Source organism: Mauremys mutica, chromosome 12, assembly GCF_020497125.1.
Source record: "Mauremys mutica isolate MM-2020 ecotype Southern chromosome 12, ASM2049712v1, whole genome shotgun sequence".
Classification (NCBI taxonomy): Eukaryota; Metazoa; Chordata; order Testudines; family Geoemydidae; genus Mauremys; species Mauremys mutica.
The window spans coordinates 82,272,973-82,298,706 of NC_059083.1; the positions used below are offsets into that span (position 1 = coordinate 82,272,973).

Sequence of the window (25,734 nt, forward strand, 5' to 3'; positions counted from 1 at the left end):
GGTGCGGTCTTGGGGTTACACTGCAGGATTAGCTCCCCTGCTCACCCCACAGTCTGAGACACACACGGCCCCAAGCACTCTCTGATCGCAAGGGAGATGGGGGTGGGGCCCCGTGGGGTACATGCTAGAACTGCCACCTGCACAGCCCCAGAGGCGTGGGCTGGGCGCTGGAGAAGGCCACCCTACCCTCAACCTCATCCAGAGACTTCCCGAGCTAGAAGGTCCCTGCCAGGTTCTGTGCTCCCTCCCAGAACCACTGCTGGGACTTGTGCTGGCCTCGCCTCCAGGACGCCAGCAGGGCAGGTCTCCCTCCTGGGATGCTCTCAGCTGCCTGCTGGAAGGAGATGGAATTCAGTTCCTGCAGCAAAACCTACTGGAGTTTCACGGGGGCTGATGGGAGATCTGCCCACGAGGCATTTCTAGCCACAGCCATCCCTGCTCTGTCACTACCACGGCCCTGTGCCCGCTGTGTCCCAGGCTGGTGAGGCCGTGGTCGGAGGTGGGGGGCTCTCATATCCTAGGGCTCCCCTTGCCCAGGGTTGGACAGGACGATGAGATGTGCAGCTTTAGCCCCATTTGACCAGCAGGAGGCTAAACCCCGCTGCCCAGCCCATGTGATGCTGTTGCAGTCAGGCCCTGAGTTCAGAAGGCGCTTCTCCTGTATAGAGCCCGGTCTGTCCTGGCCCCGTCAGGGCCCCAGCTTGGGCCTCCCCAAGGGCCCCTCCCACCCCCGAATCAGCCAGAATTAGCCGGGCTGTTGCCGCACCTGCCCCATGGGCTCCTCTCCTCAGTTGTTTTCGGACGTGGCTGAGGAGGAGCCGCAAGCTCAAGTCCCAGCCCGTCCAGACACGTCACTGCGGCCGCTAGGACGGTCGCCCGCTGCTCTCCTTCCGAAAGAGAAAGTGACTCACTGCTCGCTCTGCCCACGCCCTGGCACTGATCCCTCTCAGCCAGCTCTGGGGTTCCTCCAGGGACAAGGGAGGTGCCCGAACCACAAGCCCCAGCCCTGGCCCCTTGCCCGGGTCCTGCACTTACTTGTGCTGTGATAACAGCCCTCAGCTGGGCTGATGAGTTACTGATAGCGCCTCAGGGCCATGTGACAGGAACTGTGGCCCCCACGGTTTCCTTTGCTGCCTGCAAGGCAAGATACCAGGGTGATGCATTAAACCAAACTGCAGCCAAGGCCTTGTGGTGCTGAGGGCAGAGCCGTAGGGGCTTGTGCAGTCTGCTGAGGGGGAGGGACGAGTGGCATCAGCTGGAGGGGGCAGGAGGACTCTATCCCTGAGCTCCTGCGTGTGACATGCAGGATGCAGCCTGTCCCCACCAACTCGTGCATGTGGTCCTGGAAAACAGCTGGCTCCAGAGTCCCCAACGGATGAGACCTTCTGGGAATGCTCCCAGTGTGCTAACGTGAGTGACGAGCAGGAAACGGGTTCTCATGATGCCTGGGAAATGCTGTGCTCTGAGCAGGAAGCATGCACAGTGCACTGGGGCTGGGCTCTGAGCTCAGGCAGGCGCATGGGAGAACAGGCTCTTGCCCGTGGCTGCTGGGGGGAAGAGGTGCTGAGCTCGCCCATACCTGTGGCACACCATGGACAGGCACTGACCTGGCAGAATGGAGGGAAGGCAAAGGAGAGACGTGCTGGCCACACATCTCCCCGCCAGCAGTGGCCATGTGCAGCTGATCATGGATTCAGCACGGGGCGGGTGGGAAAGCTCCAGAGAGTGGGGGCCTGCCGGGGGAAGCAGCGCTCGCTCCCAGGGCCCATGCTGTGTCTTTGGGGAGAGGGATCCTGGGATGGGGCTCTCCCAGCTGAGCCGACTTTCAGTGAGTGTCCCTCCAGGGGAACCACACAAGGGGCACCAGAGGCCCCAAGGGGAGAGTCCTGCCCCCGGACAGCCAGGGCCCATGGCCAGCCTCCATTTTGAGCCTTCATCCTGACCCCCATTTTGATGGCTACACTGCAGCTTGCCTGCCCGAATCTGAGAAATCCCTGGGACCGCTGGGCTCTGGCCCCCGCTGAGGCTGGGCGAGGCAGGCCTGGAACACACCAGGGAACTGCCGAGTCCTTTGCTGCATGCGGAGCTAAGACTAAAATCATACTTTGTCCTCCAGGTGGACACCACAGGCAGAAGACTACAACTCCCAGCATCCTCTGCGTTCCAGGTAAGGGGAGGAATGTGGGCTGGCTCCTGTCCAGCCTGATGGTTCTCACTGAGCTTCGCCCCTTGCAGAGCAGCGGGCTCCCCACCCAGGGCTGCCCCCAAGGGACGCTGCAGCGGGCAGGTGAGTGAAGCTGAGAAGGGAGATTTGCAGCTGACATGGGCTCTGCAGAAACAGCTGGTCTGAGGCTAGGCTCCTTGAAATGCCTCCAGCCCGGGGCGGTAGCACCCACTGCCAGCGTGCCCCAGCTCCACCCCGAGCGCGCGGGGCTGGGTGCCACGAGCAGCCCGGTAGACAGGGCTCACTCAGCCCTGGGGTGACTTAGGAAGAAGCTATGGGGTGGGGCGGGAGGTGTGCATGGACTTTGGAACAGCAAAGAGAGCTGGGCAGAGCCCTGAGAGTGGAGTTGGGGCTGCCCTCCTCCCGCCCGTATCGGTGCACACAGACCCTGGCAGGCTCAGCTGCCCCCAGCCCAGAGTGTGTCTGCCCCACAGGCAGCAGGCGAGCACCAACCTTGTGAGAAGGGAGATATGGGCAGGGAAGGGAGCCAACGGGACACACCCAGGGACTCTTGTCAGTGAGAAGGAGACACTTGCAGGGAGAGCTCCAGGGTCCGGTTTCTCCAGCCAGCGCTGCCTGGGACCACCAGACCAGAGCAGAGAGACAAAGCCAGGAGGTTCCTGAGTTTCCCTGACCCTGCAGGCAGGGCTTTGGTGCAGTGTGCCTCTGTCCCTGCAGGCACTGCTCTTCGGGGAGGGGTCTGGTCTGGTCTGGCTGTGGGGCCAAAGGCAGGGAGGGCCCCACGGGAGCCACCCACGGGAGCCAGGTGCTCCAGAAATCACCCCCGGAGCAGGACTGAGCTCTCTGCGCAGAGTGCACAGAGCAGGGAGAGCCATGGTGAGTTTTGTGCCCAGCCTCCTGCACTGGCAGTGGTGGCTCATGGAGCAGGGAGCGCGGGTGGGTGCAGCCTGTGTCTACTGGGACCCTTGTGTCTTCTGCTTTCCGAGCAAGCCCCCGCGGGACCGGTCTGCCTGGGTGTCCAGCTCCCTGGTGCCCCACCACGCCTGTTCCAGGCAGGCACCAGGGCCAGTGGTTACCTGGGGGCCCAGCGCTTTCCTAAGAGGGAGTGTCTGTCTCTGATAGGGAAAATGGAGCCAAGCCACTGCCTGCTTGGACTTGCTGCAGGGATTAGTTTGAATGTGAAGGGCTGAGTGAAGTGAGACTCCTGCTCCTCCAGGATTGGAAGAAAGGGGCTGACTCCGCTCCAGTTGACTCCTTAGTGCCTGAAGACTCTCAGTGCCCAGTTTTGGGTGGGGGAGAGAGGGGGCTGAGGAGGCAGCAGCATGCAGAGGACCAGCCCTGCTCCCCTGAGGGCAGCTCTAAGGCCAATCCAGTGGGTCCTGCGGAGGGTGGAGCATGTGGCATTTCCCAAGGCCTGTGCTGCCCAGCCCCGGGCTCCGGCCTGCAAAAGTGTCCAGGGAGAACCTCCTTATGCAACACAGAACCGTGCTGAGCTGCTTCTTGCACAATTCTTGTGTGCTGGTTGAATCATCTCTGCGTAGGGCAGGGGAGGTGGCCTGGCACGTCGTGGGGATGACAGTTCTAAGTGTGCTGGGTGCAGGGGCGGATTAGGGCTTTGTGGGGCTCTGGGACAGAGAAAGTGAGGGCCCCTCCCCAACCCCTTCCGCCTGCAGTCCCCTTGCTCCTCCTGTGCTCCTGCTGGGGAAATAGGGTTGGGGCACGGGGGCTTGCCCCGCCCCCATGCCTCGCACTCCTGCAGGGCAGTGGGGTCAGGATGCGGGGGCTTACCCTGCTCTGCCCACCCGGCACTCCTTCCGGGGAGTGGGACAAGCCCACGTGCCTTGACCCCACTCCCCGGCAGGAACGCTGGGTGGAGTGGGGTACGGGGGGCCCATTTTGGGGGGGCCACCCAATTGGCCAGGGCCCCTGGGCATAGGTCCCATTGGCCCAGTGGCTAATCCACCATTGGCTGGGTGCTGGAATTATCAATATGGGAAACCACGAAACACAAACTGAACTATACATTCCTTTATTAAATCCAAGGACCTCTTGGTATTTATACAATTGCTCTGAACATGCCTGAAAAGCCAAACTCAGTAAGCAATTTCCTACATCCCCTACAGAACAAAACATTCCTGAGCATTTGAGCAAGACACCCACAAAGGGGCTAAACCCGGGGCACTCAGACTCAGGCTGGTCGGCTCCAGCGTGGCCAGGTCACCCACCACTGATGTCACTGCCAATTACTGAGTCAGCCAGAACCCACTGGAGACAGGTCACCCCAAGTTCCAGTCTCAGTCCAGACGAGATTTACACTCTCCTTTCTCCCTGAGCCCTTGCCTTGCCTCCCCTCCTTGGTGCCCATTTGCGGTGTTTTTCCATTGCGCCTGGGCTCACTCAGGCGTTAACACTGGGGAAGGGCCGTGTTGGCTCATTTTTAGACTGATTCTTTTTGTCATATTTTTAACCATCTGCAGTCACCCCTATTGCTCAGAGGCTTTGTTTTTAGAAACTTCTCCTTATCACCTTAGTGATTCGTGGAAGCCCCCTCCATTCCTGCTGGTTTTCAAGGCCTTTCCACCTGCCAGTCAGGGCCTTTCTTCACAACACTGAGATTCCCTTAACCAAGCTTAAGCTAAACCCAGTTCTTTGAGTTTCTATTATCCGGTGCTGGGGAGAGCTGCCAAAGACATGCCCAGCTCCACACTCCACCGATACTGAGAGTCACACAGCCCTGGGCGAGGGCCCACCCAGCATGACCTGGGGCTCCCTCCCATCCGCCGGGAGAACAATCCCACTTTTGACCCTTCTCCATTGTGCTACTCTGGGGCCCTGCAGACACGGGGGCCCCAAGTGTCCAGGGCAGCCCTGGTTCTCAGCAGAGAGGTGCATGGGTGATCAGAGGTGTTCACAGCCAGCCAGGGGGTCTGATTAGTGCAGGAGCTTGCCCAGGCCACGGCTCATTCTGCCAGTGCCATGCACAGACTTCCCAGCTCACTCAGGGTGCAAAATGCATCTTGGTATGTGACCTTCTGGGAGCTGGGCTGGGTGAGAGGGGATGCCCCTCCCCTGGCCTTGGGCTGCATGGGGCATTGTGTGGGGAGAGGACAAAGGGTTTGCATTTACATGCTGCCCAGGCAGGGACACAGGCTGTTTGTTCTGGTGCCCACTGAGGAATCAGAACTGGGAGGGGGGACGAGAGTGGCTCCTTTCTCCTGCCAGCTGTGGTTGGGGGAGTAGCCTCGACACACAGGGTAAGGCCCGGCTTTTCCCGCCTACGGCAGGCTTGTCACTGTGGTGTCTGAGCACTGACCCTAGATGCTGCAGGGCTCCTGGCCAGTGCCCAGCGTAGACCATCCGGTCTCTCGGCTGGCCGGCCGGAGGGTGGATCGCTGCCTGGGAGCTGCGCGCACTGCATGACATATGGTGCCCGGGGCTTTGCACAGAGCGAGTGGTCGGCTGGGAACAGCCAGAGCCCCTAGCTGGAAACCTGCAAGGATGCCTGGGTAGGACTCGAGGAGGGGGTCCCTGCCGGGGCAGAGGGAGCAAGGGGGTTAGTGTCTCTCTGGACAGGGCCGGCTTTAAGCTGATTCCCCCGAGTCCCCTGCTCCGGGTCTTCGGCGGCATTTCGGCGGCGGGGGGGTCCTTCGGTGCCACGGAAGACCTGGAGTGGACCCCCCGCCGCTGAAGTGCCGGATCACCGCCGGGTATTCGAATCGGGCCCTGCCGTTCACAAAGCCGGCCCTGTCTCTGGACACATCACAGCAGCGCCTAGGAAAGGAGGTTGAGGTTGCCGTAGTGCAGAGGATGTGGGAGAGATCTCTCCTCATGACTGTTTTCTGTGCAGTTTCTCTTCACAGGTCGGTGCATTTCCGCTTCCTTGGCTGTAAGCTGCAGTGAAAAGTCAGGGCCGTTGTGTGAAAAAGGAAGCAAGTGCTCCAGGTCAGTGGTGTTTTCAAACTTTTTTTCTAGGAACCCAGTTGAAGAAAATTGTTTATGCCCGTGGCCCAACGGAGCTGGGGATGAGGGGTTCAGGGTGTGGAAGGGGGCTCAGGGCTCGGGGCAGGGTGTGGGCTGCGGGTGGGGCTGGGAATGAGGGGTTGGGGTGTGGGAGGGGCTCGGGGCAGGGGGTTGGGCTGCGGGGTGGGGCTGGGGATGAGGGGTTGGGGTGTGGGAGGGGCTCGGGGCTGGGGAAGAAGGTTGGGGGCTGGGGCTGCGGGGTGGTGCTGGGAATGAGGGGTTCAGGGTGTGGAAGGAGGCTCTGGGCTGGGACAGGGAGTTGGGCTGCAGGAGCGGGTCAGGGCTCTGGGCTGGGGCTGCAGGCTCTCGGGTGGGGCTGGGTGAGAGAGGTTTGGGGTGCAGGAAGGGGTTCTGGGTTTGGGGGGCTCAGAGCTGGGGCACGGGTTTGGGGTGCTTCCCGCCTGTCCTGGCACTGCAGACCGCGCTGCGCCCTGGAAGCGGCCAGCAGCAGGCCTGGCTTCTAGGGAGAGGCGCGCAAGCAGCTCCGCATGGCTCTCACCCGAAGGCACCACCCCCTCAGCTGCTGAGCTGGTGCTCGGGGCGGGGGCAGCGTGCAGAGCCCCGTGGCCCCCCTGCCTAGAAGCCAGGCCCACTGCTGGCCGCTTCCGGGGGGAAGCGCGGTGTCGGAGCAGGTAGGCACTAGCCTGCCTTAGCCGGGCATGCAGCAGCGCCGATGGGTCTTTTAACGTCTCAGTCAGGCTGCAGACCAGAGCGACCCAGTGCCGAACTGTGAAAAACGCTGCCCTAGGTGAGCAGCTGTGCTGTGCCTGAGCTCAGGGCCTGGCCACTGAGCAGCCTTTGCTGGTGGACATGGGGCTGGGGTTAATTCCTGTGGCTAGTGACGCTGGAGCCCCTCGTGACTTTCATCCTCCCCATGGGGGACGCCGGCTTCGCCGCGGTGTAACCCTGGGACAGGCAGGGCCGGCTCCAGACCCCAGCGCGCCAGGCGTGCACTTGGGGTGGCATGCCGTGGGGGGCACTCTGCCGGTCGCCAGGAGGGTGACAGGCGGCTCCGGTAGACCTCCCGCAGGCGTGCCTGCGGATGCTCCACCGGAGCCGGCGGGACCAGCGGACCCTCCGCAGGCACGTCTGCAGGAGCTCCACTGGAGCCGCGGGACCGGCGACCGGCAGAGCGCCCCCCGCGGCGTGCTGCTGTGCTTGGGGCGGCGAAATTGCTAGAGCCGCCCCTGGGGTCAGGGGTAGGCACCGCCTCTGAAAGGTTGCTGACCCCTGTACTGGGATATAGCAACACTGATGGACAGGGCCAGGGAGTCTGAGCAGCCACTGCCTTGCTGAGCTGTGAGCCTGGGGCCACCCCACTGTGCACCTGGCTGCATTACTAATCCAAGCCCAGAGCAAAGCCGCCCTTGGCCCAGGCGCAGCTGTATCCTGTGCCCAGCACTTGGAGCTCCCCTGCAGCTCCCCGGGGTCAGACCCTGCCTCAGCAGTTCCACTTGCACCCAGGCGCTGCTGATGGCCCAGTCCCAGGGCCCTGCTGACTGCCTTACAGGCAGTGCCACTGGGGCCGTGGGGCTTCCCAAGTGAGTAGGACTCTCCGAGAGAAGCATCTTGTGGGCAGAGGGAGCCTCGACCCCACTGATCTCTCCGGAGCTGGACTGGCCTCATCCTGTTGAACCCGGCAATCCCTGGGCGTCCGGCTGGAACCCATTAGCCTGGAGCTCTGAGCCTGCGGGTTGGCTCACCCAGCAAGCGAGTCACAGAGCACGGCAGCTCCACTCACTGCTTGACCTAACTTTGTGGGTGCCCAGGTACCACAGTGATGAACCACATGAAAACACCTAGTCTCCCCCTGCCCTGGGAGTAGCCCCTAGGGCAGGATCTGCTGGCGCTGGGCCTGCAGCCCGAGCCTGCTGCTGCCTCTGCACTATCTGCACAGCAGGGCTGGTGCGTGACGGAATCGCAGCTTTTGTCCCCTCCTCTCTTCCTTCCTCTTCGCTGTGTTCTGTGCCGTGCTGCCCGGCTCAGCACAGCCCGCGTGTTTCCGTGGGATTCGCCTGGGAGGTGGCAGAGCCTAGCACACCCTTCTCCAGCAGCGGGACCCGAGTGCAGCCAGCCCCTGCTTCCTGGGCTGAATGGGACGGGGAATCGCCCCGCCAGAGCCCTTGGCTATACTCTGCCCAGGCGTCCCATCATGTCTCACGCTCTGGGGGGGGGGGGGGGGGGCTGTTTTAGAAATGACAAGTGGGCGATGAAGAGAAGAGGGCGCTGCTGAGAGAGCGTGTTCTTTGGAGAACTCCAGGCCCCGGTGCTGTCTGGATCTGGGCCCTGAGCCGCTGGAGGGCGGAGAACCTGAAATGACCCAGCCAGTCTCCTTCACCCTTTGTGTTCCAGAGAGCGGGGACGGTGCCAGGTCAGTTGCATGGCCATTTGCCCCCCTGCTGCCTGGGAGGGGAGCACTCCGTCTGTCCAGACCTGCACCTCCAACGTGCCCATCACCGAGGGGTCCGGGGTCCATTGATGTAACTCGGCCACAGCAGTAGTCTCTGCTGCCTGCCAGGGGCATGGTCCCTGGACGCCACTGGGGAACCTGGCCAGACAGAGCCGTTGCAGCGTGTCCTGCACACGGCAGCACTCGGGCTTCTCCCAGTCTGCGATGGGAGGGAGCCCCTCAGCCCGAGCCATCCACCCTGAGACGCTCCCGCCGGCCCAGCCAGGAGAGTGTCCTGGTGGAGCGAGGCTGCTGCAGCCACAGCCTCCGTTGTGGGGGCACTTGTGGGGGACGGGGCCTGTGCAGCTGAGAACTTGCCTCCCTGGGGATCCCGAGGGGAAACGGGAAGATTGCTGCAGCACGTCCCTGTGCAGACAGACTTGTCCTGGGTGGCAGTGAGTGTGACCCCCCTCGGGAGTCGCTCTGGGGCGGTGGCCCCATGGGCCCCATGACCCTGCACAGTAGCAGTTCCGCAGCCTTGGAACCCAGTCACATCCCAAGGCCAGGGCCCGTGGGTACTTCTGGGATGCAGCCAGGGGCTGCTGTGTCCCAGCGCCACCCCCACCGCGTTGACAAGAGGATGCTGCTAGAATCGGGCATATTACAAACCTGTGACCTGGCCACTTCCCATCCTGAGCCGGGGCCCAGGTTACAGTCATGGTGGGTGTCTTGGCGTCCGTGTTTCCCACAGCCCGGATCTGAGCCTGTGCGATGAGGGCGCTGTGCACAATTCCTTCCAGCAGCTCCTCCAGGAGCAGAGCATGGAGGAGCCGGAGCTGGAGGAGCTGGAGCTGCAGGAGCTGCCCCTCGGGGGCGGAGGTAAAGCAGTGACCTGCTGCATGCTGCACGGGTGTATCTGGGGGCGCTCGGCAGCCCAGGAAGCTGTGTGTGTTACAGAGGGGGACAGGTTATAGCTCAGATACGAAGCCTGGTTTGGTGAGACTCTTCCTGACATTTACTTGTACAATGTTCCATCTTCCAAGCGCTCGCCAAGTAGGGTGACCAGGTGTCTGGTTTTTGACTGGAACACCCAGTCGAAAAGGGACCCTGGCAGCTCCAGTCAGCTGACCGGGCCATTAAAAGTCTGGTCTGTGGTGCTGCCTACCTGCCTCCGCTCTGTGCTGCACCCTGGAAGCAGGTCTGGCTCCTAGGTGTGGGTGGGGGGGGGGGGCCCACGGGGCTCCGTGCACAGCCCCTGCCCTGAGCACTGGCTCTGCACTTCCATTGGCCGGGAACCATGGCCAATGGGAGCTGTGGGGGCGGTACCTGCGGGCAAGAGCAGTGTGCGGAGCCTCCTGGCCCCTCCCCCGTCTAGGAGCCGGACCTGCTGGCCGCTTCCAAGGCGCAACGCAGAGTTGGGACATGCAGGAAGCCCGCCTTTGCCCCCCAACCCTGTGCCGCTGATCGGGAGCCGCCAGAGGTAACCCCGCGCCACAACCCCTGCCCCAGCCCTGAGCCCCCTCCTGTACCCCAAACCCCTCATCCCCTGCCCCAGCCCTCACACCCCTAGTCAGAGCCCTCACCCTCTCCCACACCCCAACCCCCTGCCCCAGCCCAGTGAAAGTGAGTGAGACCTGGGGAGACTGAGCCACTGAGGGAGGGGGAATGTAGTGAGTGGGGGGCAGGGCTGTGGCAGGGGGCGGGGCCTTAGGGAAGGGGTGGGGCTAGAGTGTTCGTTTTTGTGTGATTAGAAAGTTGGCAGCCCTGTCGCCAAGCTGTCGGGAGGGGCCCAAGGAGCTCAGGCAGGGATGCTGACGAGGGGGGCTCAGAGCCTTGGGCCGGGTGCTGGCACAGACAGACCCTGTGGAGGCCAGCAGGGAGCACTCTGTTCCTGGGGTGCCTCTGGCCAATGCCACTGCAGGTGCCCCACAGGGGCCAGCAGCTCATCTCGGGGCCAGGCCTCTGCTCTGAACAGGTGCAGCCTGAGCGAGGGGTACGGGGAGCCCAGGCACAGAGCTGAGAGCTTGTCCCCGGGAGCCCGCAGGGAATTCCCTCTCTGATCCCGACAGGCAGAGCTCAGTGCATTTTCTCGCCTTCTCCCAGAGAACCTGGCAGCTGGCCACACCGAGGCCTGGGAGGAGCCAGAGCCGAGGAGAGAGCACCCGGATTTCTCTTCAGCCACACTGCTGATCCTTGCCAACATGCCCAGCCGCACCATCGGTGAGCGGGAGCCCCGGGAAGCCAGCCACGCGGCCCCAGCCCCGGCTCCGGTCCTGCTGCCCGCCCCCAGCCTGGCCTGATCCCTGTACAGAGAGTGGGCTGAGGGGACTAGAGCCAAGAGTCCTGGGCCTGCTCATTGCTGCATGGCCCAGGCACCGGCTGGTCGTACCTCCCGACCCAGCTGGAGCAGCCCCGGGGCAGATCAGTGGTTCTCCAAGGGCCAAACCTGCTCGCCCCAAGCTGTGCCTCACTACCAGTCCTCCCAACCACCTGCCCCAAACCGTGCCCCCGACCTTGCCCCACCAATACTACCGAGCCCTCACCCCAATATCGTCCCACCGTCACCTGCCTGTCCGCCCCAGGCTGCAGCCCCCCAACCTCCACCAACACTACCCTGCACCCTCCTGCGCCAAACTATGCCCCCCACCCCAGCCCTACCGCATCCCCACCAACCCCAACCCCCCAGCTGGGATCCGCATTTCATGAGGCAGATGGAAGCCAAGCTGTAGGGAGGGGGACCCGATGCCTCTGCCTTGGGCAGCCCGCGAGGAGACCTGTCACTGGGGAGCTGCTGGTTCCAGAGGCTGCCCTGAGCTCGACCAGCTGCTGATCGCCCGGCCCCGCTAGCTCCCTGCGCCGGAGAGCGCGCGTTGACTCGCACCCAGCGTGCTGGCTGTGTGTTCCAGGGTGCAGCCGAGGAGCCATAATCTCACAGTTCTACAACCGCACAGTCAAGCTTCGCCGCCGGAGCAGCCGGCCGCCGCTGCGCCAGGTGTCCCGCTCTGCACGGCCCAGCCTGCGGCAGTACGACCTGGAGCTGGACTCTGGGCACGCAGAGCAGAAAGGTGAGTCGCCATTGCTGGAACTGGCACCCGCTGGGAGTGCCATGCACTGCGCAGGCTGCAGGGCCAGGCATCCCAGTGCCCCCCCTTGGGACTGGGGGGGCAACGTGTCCAGCGCCCGCCCCTTGGGATGGGGGAGGGGCAATGTGTCCAGTGCCCCCCCACTCGGGATGGCAGCGACGCTGAGCTGGGGCGATGGCCTGGAGCGGAATTCCTGCCCCGTCTCATTCCCTGCTCCCCACCAGCCTTGGCTGAGAACGGGCTGGTCCATGGAGGCTCCCCATCTTCTGCCAAGGGCGTCCCGCTTTGCCCTGCGTCATCCTTGCTGCGCTTCTCCTCCACAGACACACAGAGCCTGCTGGTGAAGGAGCTGCAGAGCCTCTCGAGCAGCCAGAGGAGCCACATGCTGCAGGCGATGCCCGTGAGCCTGGCAGAGAAACGCAGCCTCAGGTCCGTCCCCCCAGGGGAAGCAGCAGGTGCCAGCTCTGCCCTGCACCTAAGTGGAGTCTCTCTGGGCTGAGGGACCTGGGTGGGGTGGAGGCTCAGCCTGGGGGTGACTAGAGCAGGCCAGTGTCCTACGGGTGGCGTGGGGGCTCCCGAGAGCAGAGCTGTCCCCTCCCGCATGGCATCGGAGCCCTGGTGTGACGGGACTGTGTGTTGCAGGCAGGAGTTGGGTGGACACAGAAGCACCCTGAGGAAACCCGGCAGGACCAGGAGGCCTTTGCCCTGCTGTGGCCAACTCAAAGACGCCTTCCTCACAGTAAGTCCTGCCCCCCCACTGCAGATGCCAGCACCGGCCACTGGGCCAGGAGGAGCTGATGAGATTTTTGTCTGGAGAAACCTGGTACCTCTCGCGGAGTCAAAGGTCCCGTGCTGCAGGACAGGAGCCCTGATCGCCTCTCCCCCCCACACTGCCCACACCCAGGCTGTGGCCCCTGGCTGAGCCCTGCAGCTCACCCCGGCCCTGCTGCAGACCTGTCTCTCGCTGGCTGATTTCCCCCCTAGCAGCTCAGATAAATTCAGAGCTGGGTGGAGCCCCCCAGGGATGGGGGGCCCTGGGCACTCTCCAGCGTCCATGGGAACAGGTGCCTTGCCTGGCCCGCTGTGTGTCCTGGGAAGCTGAAGGCTCGGGATTTCTGCTGGGAGGGGAGGGTCTAGCCCAGGGCTCCCTGGCCGGGGAGGTTCTGTTAGTGCCACTGGGGGTTCTCTCCTTGTGTCCTCACTGCCTGGAGCTGTCGCCGGCATTGGGCAGGACCTGCCCGGGCTGAGCGCTGGTGGTGAATGGTGGGGGGCCCCCGTTCTGGTAGGTGCACAGAGGCCCTTAGCTGGTGACAGCCCTTCCCCCGGTGACTCCAGCAGTGCAGCCCGAACAGCCCCAGATGCTCATGGGACACCTGCTCCCGGTCCTGAGACGTGATGCTTAAAGGACACAAACCATTCCAGTCACAGCTGCCATTGTGCTCAGCTCCCCGGGTACATCTCTGTGTGTCCCGTCTGCGCCTGTGGGCCTCTCAGCAAAGCCCTGGCTGGAGCAGCCGAGTGGAAGGAAGGCGGAGGGGCTGGGAGCAGCAGAAGGAGAGCACAGCAGGCTAGAGCCTAGGAGTTGAGCCCTGCGAGATGGTGGCAGCATGTGCACTGCAGTAATTCCCCCAGCTGAGAGGGGAGGTTGAAGGGGCTGCAGGGCTGGCTCAGACGGGTTGGCCCTGGCCCCCTTTTCTGATCTGGGTTCTGTTCTCCTCCAGGGGTTCCAGAGTCTCTGGGATGGGTTCCTCTCCCTCCTCCACTCCCTCCAGCCCTGGCATCATTCCCTGAAGCAGATCAGTGGCCGCTTCGGCTCCAGTGTCTTGTCCTACTTCCTCTTCCTCAAGACGCTTCTCGCGTTCAACGTCTTCTTGTTCCTGACCCTCTTGATCTTCGTGGTAGCTACGCAGGCTGCGTACCCCCCGGCCGCCAAGAACAGCCGGCTCTTCACGGGGCTCGAGCTCCTCACTGGGGCGGTGAGTACTGCGCTGGAGGGCGAGACCTCAGAGACCCACCTCCCTCTGTCTGCATCCCCCAGTGTCCCGGGGCAGCAGCCACATGCCCTGCCGCCACCCAGTGTTCAGGCACAGACAGGATCTGCACCCCCTCCTCAGCAGGAGCCGTGCTTCCAGCCCAGAGCGAGGTGCCTAAGCTTGATACGTTTATGGAGGGGCTTGTGATGGGATGTTAGATGGGGTGGGATCTGAGTTACTACAGAGAATTCTTTCCTGGGTGTCTGGCTGGTGAGTCTTGCCCACATGCTCAGGGTTTAGTTGATCACCATATTTGAGGTCGGGAAGGAATTTTCCTCCTGGGCAGGTTGGCAGAGGCCCTGGGGGTTTTTCACCTTCCTCTGCAGTGTGGGGCACGGATCACTTGCTGGAGGATTCTCTGCACCTTGAAATCCATGATTTGAGGACTTCAATGGCTCAGACACAGGTTTGTTATAGAAGTGGATGGGTGAGATTCTGTGGCCTGCATTGTGCAGGAGGTTAGACTAGATGATCATAATGGTCCCTTCTGACCTTAAAGTCTATGATTCTATGAATGGCCTGTGCTGGGCGCTTCAGAGAAAGGCGCCCCCGTCCCTGCAATAGGGCATGGGGCCTGCTGCACAGGATTTCTTTAGCCCGGATGGGGTCTGGATCCCAGAGACCGGCGGGGCAGGAGAGGGAGTGGCACTGCCGGTGCTGAACAGCACGTCACGGTTCCTGGAGCCCAGAGATCATAGAAACGTCAGGCTGGAAGGGACCTCGAGAGGCAGGACCAAGAAACCCGAGACCCACTTGGGTTTGTCCAGCCTGTTCCTAAAGCCGTCCAGCGACAGGGATCCACACCTCCTTTGGGAGCTCCTGCAGAGTCCCCCTGCTCTGCAGCTGCAGGAGGCAGCATGGCCCATTCCTGTCCTCTCCCTGCAGGGCTCCTTCACTCAGACTCTGATGTACTATGGCTACTACAGTAACTTCACCCTGAACGACCCCTGCACTCCTGTCAGCAGCAGCTGCCAGCCTGGCAGAGGCCATCTCCCATACAACATGCCTCTGGCCTACGTGTTCACCATTGGGGTCTCCTTCTTCATTACATGCATCCTGCTGGTGTACAGGTAAGGAGCCTCCCTGCTCGCTGGCTGTGCCTTGCATTATTCTCCCTGCTGCCCTCATCTGCACACCTTCCCCCCCCACCCCCGCCTGACCTCTGGGCACAGGGCCCACCCTGTCTGGGCTATTGGATGACCTCTGCCCCTTGACTTGCCCCTGCGCCACGCTCCCCACGGCACCCGCTGAGGGCTCAGAAATGCCCCCGTTCCTTCCCTTCTCTCTGCAATCTCCGTTCCCTGGCTGCTGCTCCTTCCAGCATGTCCCGATCCTTCGGCGAGAGTTACCGCGTGGGCAGCACGTCGGGGGACTTTGCCATCAAAGTGTTCTGTGCCTGGGACTACAAGGTGATCCAGAGACGCTCTGTCAGGCTGCAGAACGAAAACATCCGCACACAGCTGAAGGCGAGTGCTGCGCAGAGGAGTTCCACCCGGCTCCAGGCTCATTGAGACAGGGCCTGGGTTGGCCACAGGGTTCAGACAATGGCCTGAGACTTGGCAGATGTGGGTTCAGCTCCTGGCTCTGCCACATTCTCCCGGTGGGACCTTGGGCAAGTCCCTTAATCTATGTGCCTCAGTCCCCATCTGTTAAAACCGTGGGGCAACACTGCCTGTTCTGGCTTGTCTAGGGAGCTGGGAAGCCCTTGGAGTTAGGAACTCTTTCCTAGTGTACAAGTAGCACTTAGCCCCAGGGACCCCGGGGCTCAGTGGGACCTGGTGCACTGGGACCTGTGAGCACTACCCCAGTTATAACAATATCACTGATCATATTATAGATTCAGTTCTTCTGCTAGGGACCAAACTGGGCAGAGTTTACCCTCACAGCGCTGCTGGTGCCCTGCAGCCCAGACTCACAGCCGCCCCTGCCCACCTCCCCTAGCTCTGCCGGTGCCTCTCACTACTGCGCTGCACCCTTGGCCCTGCTGTTTTACTCCTGGGCTGCTCCTGAGCCGGGAATGACCAGGGGATTAAATCGAAGCCACAAAAGTCACTTTCACTTGTGACCTAAGGCAGGATTTGAGCCTGAATCCCCACAGCTGACAGACGGGTGTGTTACCCGTTCCCCAAGGATCGACCCCTGCCCTAGTGTTGGAATATCCCCTCTTCCGCCCCTTGGGACAACAGCTCCCTCGGTGCATCCAAAGGCCCTGGGTCCTTCCCCTCTGCAGAACCGTTTGGCTGCTTCCCGGGTCCATTCCACCACTCCCTCCTTCCCGGGCAGGCGTTCGCCGCTCCAGACCTGCAGCCCATTCCCAGCGAACGCTGTGCCCGCCTGTCAGCGCCAGAACCACTGGAGGCTGCCTGGCAACATCGGTACCAGTCAGGACAGTCTATAACGTTGGTGTTTTGCAGGAGCTGCTAGGAGAGCAGCAGTCTAAGTCCCGCCCAATGAGCCTGGGCAGGAAGCTGGGCAGGATGGTGGTTCTCAGTCTGGCCTGGGCAGTGTCCGTGGGCACCGTCCTAGGCTGTGTCGTCACAGTGTATTACTTCGCCGAACACATGCTCAAGGTGAGTGCTGGTCTCTCAGAAGGGGCTGTCATCTCTGCCTGGAGGGGCATCCCAGGCTAGCAGGGAGGGGGCTGATTCGCTGGGCTAGGCTCTAGAGACGTGGGCAGTAGCACCGTTCCCGAGAGGCTAGGGATGTTCTGGTGCAGTCGGAGTCCAGTGTCAGGTGATTCAGGAGCCTGTGTGTGGTCCACAGGCCAGTAATCCCCTTGGTTCCTGCTTTCCAGGTGCACCGGGACAGTCGAGACGAGGGGAGCAGCGAGGCCCAGCAGGAAGCCCTCCTGCTGGCTCTGCCTGTGGTGGTGTCTCTGATGAACCTGGTGATGCCGTACCTGTATAACCTGCTGGCAGCCTGGGAGAAGCAGGAGTCTCCAGCGCTGGAGGTGTACGTGGCCATCTGCAGGTAGGGCGGTGGGAGTGGGGCGTACTCCCCTCCCTCTGGGTTGCTGTGCTACAGCTAGAAATCCAGCACTGGGAGCCCGGGACTCCCTGAAGGACCTGGACTCGAGCACCCCTCTCAGTGAGCCATAGGCCTTCTGTCTTCCTCCTTCTCCTTAGCACCCATGGGTTCCGGGGCAGGCCTGGGCTGCCCCAGAGGGACAATGGAGATGAATGCAGCTGGTGCCTTCCACCGCCAGGCACTCTGCACTGGGATCTCGGAGCAGCTGAATGGAGCAGGCGAGCTCACATGCTTTTGCCCACTGGAGCTCTCTGTCTCTCCCTCCCTGCTCCTCTTGCTGGCATGGGATCGCTCGCTCTCTGATGTCCCTCTCTCCCTTTCTCTTTCGTCTTGAGGAATTTGATTCTGAAGATGATCGTCCTGGGCCTGCTGTGTTATCACTGGCTGAGTCGGAAGATGGTATACTCCACGGAGGACAATGTCAGTCTGAATTGGTTGCAACCTCTGCTTGTTGAGAGCTGGGCCCTTGCAGCTCTGGGCCTCGGCACCCAGCCCACGCTCATGGGCTGTGCAGAAATGAGGGTTAAATGGGTTTTGTGAATGCTGAGGGAACAAGAGCTACTCAGAGCTCCTGAATGGCCCGACTGCACACTTCAGAGAGAGGAGCGCTCATTTCAGCTCTCCCGTTGGCCCAGGATGTTGGGACAATCTCCCACCCCTGCTGTGCTGGGTTCGGATTATCAGAACAGATCCCAAGATCAATATGAGTCAACAATGTAACACTGTGCAAAAAAAGCAAACATCCTTCTGAGATGTATTAGCAGGAGTGCTGTGAGCAAGACATGAGAAGTAATTCTTCTGCTCTGCTCCGTGCTGATTAGGCCTCAACTGGAGTATTGTGTCCAGTTCTGGGTGCCACATTTCAGGAAAGATGTGGACAAGTTGGAGAAAGTGCAGAGAAGAACAACAAAAATGATTTAAAGGTCTAGAAAACATGAGCTATGAAGGGAAATTGAAAAACCTGGGTTTGTTTAGTCTGGAGAAGAGAAGACTGAGGGGGACATAACTATTTTCAAGTACGTAAAAGAATGAGGGAGAAAAATTGTCCTCTTTAACCTCTGAGGATAGGACAGGAAGCAAGGGGCTTAAATTGTAGCAACGGAGGTTTAGGTTGGACATTAAGAAAAACTTCCTGTCACTGTGGTTAAGCGCTGGAATAAATTGCCTAGGGAGGCTGTGGAATCTCCATCATTGGAGATTTTTAAGAGCAGGTTAGACCAACATCTCTCAGGGATGGTCTAGGTCAGTGGTTACCAACCGGTCAAACGTGATCAACTGGTCGATCCTGGGGACTCTCCCAGTCGATCATAATTTCCAGCGGTGGAGCAGGGCTGCCGCTAAGGCAGGCTCCCTGCCTGCCACGGCCCCATGCCGCTCCCGGAAGCGGCCAGCATGGCCCCGGGAGGGAGGGGGGCAGGGGTCTCCGTGCACTGCTCCTGCTTGCAAGCACACATACACCCAGCAGCTCCCATTGGCCAGGAACGGGGAACTGTGGCCAATGAGAGCTTTGGGGTCGGTGCCTGCAGAGAGGGGCAGCGTGCAGAGCCATCTGCCCCCCCGCTCCCACCAAAGGCCGCAGGGGCATGTTGGCCCCTTCCAGGAGCAGCGTGGGGCTGGGGCAGGCAGGGAGCCTGCCTTAGCTTCACTCGCTGCCAACTGAGGTAAGTGCTGCCCGGCGGGAGGCCGCACCCCACCCTCCAGCCCTGAGCCCCCTCCTAGAGCCAGCACCCCATACCCCCTCCTGCACCCCGATCCACTGCCCCAGCCCAGAGCTCCCTCCCAGAGCCAGCACCCCATACCCCCTCCTGCACCCCAAATTCCCTCCTGCACCCCGATCCACTGCCCCAGCCCAGAGCTCCCTCCCAGAGCCAGCACCCCATACCCCCTCCTGCACCCCAAATTCCCTCCTGCACCCCGATCCACTGCCCCAGCCCAGAGCTCCCTCCCAGAGCCAGCACCCTCTCCTGCACCCCAACACTCTACTCCAGATTCAGCATGGAGCCCCCTCCCACACTGCAAACCCCTCGGCCCTAGCCCAGAGCCCGCACCCACCCCCGAACCCCAAGCCCCTGCCCTTGCCCGGTGAAAGTGAGTGAGTGTGGGGGAGGGTGAGCAACAGAAAGAGGCGGGGGAGATGGAGTGAGCAGGGCGGGGCTTTGGGGAAGGGGCGGGGTAGATCCTGGGTTGCCCTTAAATGTAAAAAGTGATCTTGGGCGTAAAATGGTTGGAGACCCCTGGGCTAGATAATACTTAGTCCTGCCACGAGTGCCGGGGACTGGACGAGAGACCTCTCGAGGTCCCTGCCCGTCCTGCGATTCTGTGACCGTTGCAGCCTTTGCCGTGGGAGGGGATGGCACAAGTCCCGAGTTCCCCTTGCCCAGAGGCAGAGTGCTGTGGGCTGAATGCTCACTGGCTAGGTTTGGCTAGCGAGTGAGACTGTTGCCAGCCCACCGGCTGCCTTAGCAGGCACGGCACCAAGCAGGAGTGCCCCACTGTTGAGGGAGCTACAGGTCGAGCAGATCCCAGGGCAGGTGTTCGCAGACCTTGCTTGGAGGCCACGGGAGAGCTGGCGGGAGGAGGGAGCCATCTCTACCCCCTTCCCTGATGCCATCTGTGCCTGTGTTTTCCCAGTGCTGGGAGACGTCGGTGGGGCAGGAGCTGTACCGCTTTGTGGTGATGGATTTCGTGTTCACACTCCTGGACACTTTCCTTGGGGAGCTGCTCTGGAGGTAAGGGTCGTGCGGTGCCCATCTCTGGTGCTGGGGCCTCCCCGGCTCCGCCGGGCAGAGGCAGCTCTGGCTTGCTAGGACATTGGCACATCTTGCTTGCAAGGTGGATCTCTGCTAGAGTGAATGTTCAGGGGCTGAGCGTCCTGCGGCCTCAGCCCCTTGAGAGTCTCTCTCTGTCTTCCAGGCTCATCTTGGAGAAGAAGCTGATGAGGAAGCAGAGGCCTGAGTTTGACATTGCCCGGAACGTGCTGGAGCTGATCTATGGGCAGACCCTGACCTGGTGAGGCATCTCCCCCCACCCCCCATAACCCCATGGAGCTAGAGCCTCTTCCCAGAGTCAGGAGAGGCAGATCAGTTTACAAGCCGATTGGCTGCTGCCAAATGACACGGGTGCGTCTGGTTGCGTCAGGCAGGGGCTCAGACACAGAGCAGCATGCACCTTTTAACCCCCCTGCACACGCAGCCCCCCTGAGCGCGAGAACGCCCCACACGGGAAGGTGCCCGACTGCAGGGCGCTCACGCTGCAGGGCTGCGGGCAGGATAGGAGCGTGCATGGAAAGAGAGCGAGTGCATGAATGGCCACGCTCTGGGGGCCAGGTGTAAGTTCAGGATTACGATTCCCTCGCAACCCGCAGCAGCACTCGTGTCAATGGCAGAACAAGGCCTTATTTGTGATTCGGTCAGTGCTTGTCGCATCCAGCCCCACTCAGGCCATCCCAGTTTCTGCCCTTTGTTTCTCTTCTCTCCCATCCTCCTTTCTCTCCAAGTAGCCTCTGTTCCTCCTGCCTGCAGCGATTCCCCGTTCCCAGCCTCTGGCTGCACGCCCACCCCCTTCCTGCTCCAGCTGCTCCACCAGCCCTTGTGGGCACTGGGTGTCCGAGCCGACACTCCAGCCAGACTCATAGTGGCGTTCCCCCATCTGAGCCACGCAGGCACACGCACCGGTTGCACTCCTCTGACGTGTAGCCGATTTTCTCTGTAGACACAAGGGCTAGAAACTCACTGTGTGGAGAAGGAAACAGGAAAGGCCGCGCTGTCTGGGTGCGGCATGGGGGGTGCGCCAGTGGGCAGGCTGGACTGGGCCCCTGGGCTGCGCAGTCTGGGGGCGGGGCAGGGGGCGGGGCATCGGCAGGCAGGCAGAATCGGGCCCCTGGGCCGCGCAGTCTGGGTGTGTGTGTGGGGGCGTCATCAGGCAGGCTGAATCGGGCCCCGGGCCGCGCAGTCTGGGTGTGGTGGGGAGGCCCCGTTGGCGGGCAGGCCGGATCGGGCCCCTGGGCCATGCCATGTGGGTGTGGCGGGGGGGCCCCGTCGGCAGGCAGGCCAGATCAGACTGTGGCTTTGTGGGCTTCCGCTGCCATTGGACGAGAGCACATCTCCTGCCCCCCTGAGCTCCCGGAGGTCCCCCTGCAGCTGCCCATTGCCCACGTGGGAGGCCCCGCAGCTGGAGGAGAACAAGGCAATGACCATGCTGCCCCCTGGCTGGGGCCACTGGCTCCCGGGGGGCGGGGGAGAGCCAGGCTCTCACAACTTCCCTGTGTCTTTCCTTCTTCCTTTCAGGCTGGGGGTTCTCTTTTGCCCCCTCCTCCCAGCTGTCCAGATCCCCAAGCTGGTGCTCCTGTTCTACATCAAGAAGGTAACGGTGTCTGCACCCACTGGCCTTTGGCTCCCAGCTGCTGTTCTGCCTCAGCAAGTGCTGCAGCAGCACTCGCTCTCCAGAGCCGGGAGATCTAGAGGCTGGACTGGGGGAAGGGTCCCCGCCCTGTTCTATATTCAGCTCTGTCCAGAAAGGGGGGAGAGCTCCCTGGGAAGGGAGAGGAAGGGTCAGGCAGGCGTTCCTCACCTGCACCAGTTCTCGCTCCCTCCATTTCTATTAGCAGCGGTGGCCTGGGACGCCCCGAGCCCAGAGAGCATCTGTGCTGTGTGCCGGCTGGCGGGGGGGGGTTACACTCCGCTCAGAAGTTAGTAGCTGGTTTAACTCTGTATCTCCAGACCAGCCTGATGAAGAACTGCCAGTCTCCCAGCAAGCCGTGGCGCGCATCTCACATGAGCACAGTCTTCATCACCCTCCTGTGCTTCCCCTCCTTCCTGGGCGCCGCCATCTTCCTCTCCTACACCATCTGGGCGTGAGTAGATGGTTTGTGTAACGAGAACCGACCAAGCCTACAGAGAGACTGGAGCCAACAGCCCTGGGATCTGACTGCTCTTCCCTCCCGCCCCCAGCCTCCCCGTGCTTTGGTCCCAGTCAGCCTTTGAGTCCCGTCTGCTCTTCGGGGCTGGGCCTGTCTCGGAGCTTCAGCACTGTACCAGTAAAGGCAGCCAGGGGATATTCCTGCAGAGAGGATTCACCTGCCTCCAACTCAGCCCTGTGGTCGCTAAACACCTGTGCACTGCTGGGGGCGGGGCAGGGAGGCGGGGGTGCCTGGGATCAAATCTCTGCTCGAGGAAGTCTTTCCCGGTGCATGGCTGCCCATTCTAGGTGGCATGGAAATCAGGTCTGTGTTGTTTCTTGAGGTAGCATCTAGAATCCACCCTGAAGGCACAAAGCCCAGGTCAGGCGGTGGTTCCAGTAGCAAGTGAATTGCAGCTGGAAGTAGCCATTTGACTTTCACCTGCTCTTTGTCTGCCCAGAGTGAAACCATCCAAAGCGTGTGGCCCGTTCCGGATGCAGGAGACCATCTATGAGTCAGGGAAGACTTGGATTCAAGAGCTGGAGAAATCCAGCCCAAACATCACCTGGTTCACCTGGATCCACCAACACCTGGTGGAAAACACCTTCTTCCTGTTCTTTGTGTCTGGAGTCCTGCTGTGAGTATGACTGAATTCAGAATCCAAGCCTGAAAACTACAGGCAAATGCACCAGGCTGGACTCCCCGTAGCTGAGACTAGTCGCTCCGTCACTTCCCCAGGGAAGTTCTTGTATTTCGAGCTGCCTGGTCAGCCAGGACAGTTTCACTCAGGAGCATTCCTGCCTCGGCCCAGAGAGCAGCACTGGTCCTGCACTCGTTTGGCACGGCCCTTTGAACCTAGCTGTTATTTCTCCTTACCACAGGTGGCAGGCTGGCAGAAGGTGTGGGTGCTGCTGCTCCGGCAGCTAATGGAACGGCTCCCCTGAACTAAGCGGTGGAGCTTCCTTTTCTGCATTAAGGGGTCCTGATCTGAGTCTCAGGGGGGGCCAGACATGTCACCCCACTGAAGTAGTGAAGCACAGTCTGACATCACACCATGCGCACTGCATCGCCACTGGGGGAGCTGGAGGGCTGCTCAGGGAGTGTGTGTCCCACTCCTCACTCCCTGTGCACCTGAGGCAGTGAAACAAGTGGCTGAGCACAGAGAAACTCATTGGGAGGGGAGGTTGGGTGTGTGAGAAAGGAGGACTCTGTCTGGCTGCTGGGTCCAGCCTAGTTTCTGCCCCCACCCACCCCCGGGTTGGAGAGAATGGCAGGTGATCTAGCCAGTGCATATGGCATGCATCAGACTCTGAGTCCTGCAATTCATGTCCTTCCATTGCAGGGCTGTGATCTACCTCCACATCCAGGTGGTGAAAGGCCATCGGAGAATCATCTGCCTGCTGAAGGAACAGATTGCCCATGTGAGTTCATGGGGCCGCTGCATGCTGCTTGCTTCTTCCTGCCTTATGTGCGGGACCTGGGGACCCAGGGACTAGCACAGCTGAACTGGGCCGGCCTCTGTGCCAGTACCTTAAAGAAGGCCCTACCGTGGCACAGAGAAGTGCCTTTTACATGCAAAGGTTTAAGCCGAAGTTGTGAGGAGAGAGAATGTTGGGGAGGCCAAGACTATAACTGGATTCAAAAAAGAATTAGACAAGTTCATGGAGGGCAGGTCCATCAGTGGCTATTAGCCAGGATGGGCAGGGACGGTGTCCCGAGCCTCTGTTTGCCAGAAGCTGGGAATGGGCGACAGGGGATGGATCACTTGGTGATTCCCTGTTCTGTTCATTCCCTCTGAGGCACCTGGCACTGGCCACTGTTGGCAGACAGGATACTGGGCTGGATGGACCTTTGGTCTGACCCAGTCTGGCCGTTCTTATGACGAGAGAGGATTTGTGGTACTTATTGGTAATCTGCTGTGGAGCCATAAGGAAAACTGGGGACATAGATTTCACAGGAGCCAATGGCTCGGCATTGGTTCCTTGTACCCCATGCTTACACCTCAGGGACGTGATGGGAGGTGCATGGTGTAGTCTAGTGGACAGAGCACGGGTCTGGGATCCAGGAACTCCGGGTTCTGATGGGTGCCTAAAGTTAGACACCTACACACACATTTAGGCACCCAAATGAGTGGCCTGTTTTCAGGAGTGCTGAGCACCTGCAGCTCCCACTGGATTTTGGCCATAACATCTGAGCGTTAGTTTCTCCATCTCTCCTACTACAGCGGCTTGTTTTGCTGGGGGCCATGGTCCTGTTCTGACCCCCTTTGCTCACCGTGGTGTTTCTTCTGTTCTAGGAAGGGGAGGATAAGATATTTCTCATTCAGAAGCTTCAGCGCATTTATGGGAAGCAAGAAACGCGCCCCTGAGCGCCAGGTGAGGCTCAGGGCGTGGATGGGAGTGGGCTGGGGAAGGAGTCAGACTGAAGCTCCTGGAAGTTGGTGCTCCAAGGAGACAAAGGAATTGCTGGGGGAATTCATCCAATGCCTTGTTCTGTAAGTGACAGGGTGTCCTTTCCGCTGCCCCACCCAGCTCTGGGCTGTGTAGGTAGCAGCGAGAGCTGCAAAGCAAAGGGTGTCTGGGGGGTGGGGAGCAAACAGAAACAGCAGGGAATTGCCTGAGCTAGTCAGCATTTCCTGAGCATCTCCGGATACGCTCCACTGCAGAGGAGCAAAATCTCTACCACAGCTGCTGGGCCGCAACAGGGGCTTAGATGGGCATCACACGCCAGCCTCAGCTTCCTATGGCAGAGGCAAACAGGTACAGTGTTCCCGGCTGACTTCAAGCCAAGGCAGACCGGGCCCCACACACACCACAGGGAATGGCTGCTCACGCCTCGCTCACTGGGAAACCCTTTCCCCTGGGCCTCAGGTGACTGCGGGGCCATTCAATCCCCGGCCCTGCTGTTCCACGGCCAGGACACCAGAGGGCGCAAGTTTCCCCATCCAATCTCAGGGCAAGGTGGGTGCGCAGGAACCAGAGTCTGCAGAGAGGCTGGGTTGGGAGCTTTGGGAGCGAGGGACCATTTCCCTGTGTGTCTAGGCAGCACCCACGCCAGGAGCCAGGAGCCAGGACCCGAGGGGCCCTTGGCACTATAGGAGCATAGAGATTTGATGATGATAATGACTGAAGTGCTCCCTTTGTGCTGCAGGAGCCTCTTGGAAGAGCTGAATGTGTGACCAGGACTTTCTCTCTGGCCGCAGCCTCCCGGAGCCGGGAATAGATCCTGGCCTCTCCGAGCCCCTTCTGAATGGCCAGAGAAGATTTGCCGGACCTTAGAGGGCTGCACTGAGAGATGCAGACGAGTCACTGAGAAAGCCAGTCTCCTGCTGGTGCTGGCACCCAGGCCCTGCCCAACAGCGGCACTGGCATGTTATCCGAGGGCAAAAACCTCTGCTCCTACCATGTACTAGTGCTTGTAACTCTGTCTCTCCAGGGAAGGCTGCCGAGACCTTGCCTTCCACTGGGGCACAGGGTCCAGAAGCCACGAGGGCTGTCAGGCACTGCTGGAGCCGAGCACACCTGGTGCCAACAGGTTCTAAAAGTGAGGACCCAAACCAGCCTCTCATCTGACAGTGTGATGTTTAATGCTGCTGGGCCTTCCGCTGGTGTCTGCGGAGCCACCGAACCCCAACCTGACTATCCCAGCAGCTGGGTGGTTTTCAGGAAGCCCCTCCCCTGGGGACATGTTAGCTTTGTTACTATTAAAACCATGTTCCCTCTTTCGAGGCTCCCCGTTGAGTTAGGAGTGTGAACGTCACAGCCATTTATTTTGTTGTTTTCAAGTTCTTCAATAACTGGCCCAGCTGGTTGCTGGTGAGTGTTTTCTGCCACGTGGCTGTGAAAAGAGGGAGCTCGTATGGCAGCTCATTCTAACATTCACTGATACGCAGCCATGGAGGAGGAGTCCTCACCTCTGGATCTGTCCCAGAACCTTGTCTGAACTGACCAGGGCTTCTCCTTCCCCTGCAATCCTTTGCCCGGAAAGTCTGCCCCAAGGAGCTGGATGTTCCAAAATCTGCTTTCACAGTTACGAGCTGTGAGGCAGCAGCCCGTCCCACCACCTTGATGGTCACCCCTGGCACCGCTCGTGGGCATCTG

The 25,734-nt window shown here is 60.9% G+C and overlaps 1 protein-coding gene across 1 annotated transcript; it reads left to right on the forward strand.

The window, feature by feature from the left end:
* The first annotated feature begins 1,253 nt into the window (after positions 1-1,253).
* TMC6 (transmembrane channel like 6) lies at positions 1,254-25,366 on the forward strand. The gene is given in 24 exon segments (XM_044982950.1): positions 1,254-1,410; positions 2,117-2,287; positions 6,033-6,127; positions 8,399-8,576; positions 9,346-9,473; positions 10,698-10,814; positions 11,501-11,659; positions 12,001-12,132; positions 12,353-12,379; positions 12,382-12,416; positions 13,399-13,653; positions 14,596-14,780; positions 15,032-15,176; positions 16,125-16,280; positions 16,505-16,680; positions 17,073-17,157; positions 19,369-19,466; positions 19,651-19,746; positions 21,024-21,099; positions 21,456-21,589; positions 22,095-22,271; positions 22,977-23,055; positions 23,931-24,009; positions 24,785-25,366. Coding segments are annotated over 20 exon segments (2,388 nt in total). The 5' UTR covers positions 1,254-1,410; positions 2,117-2,287; positions 6,033-6,127; positions 8,399-8,520; the 3' UTR covers positions 24,003-24,009; positions 24,785-25,366.
* The last annotated feature ends 368 nt before the right edge of the window (positions 25,367-25,734 follow it).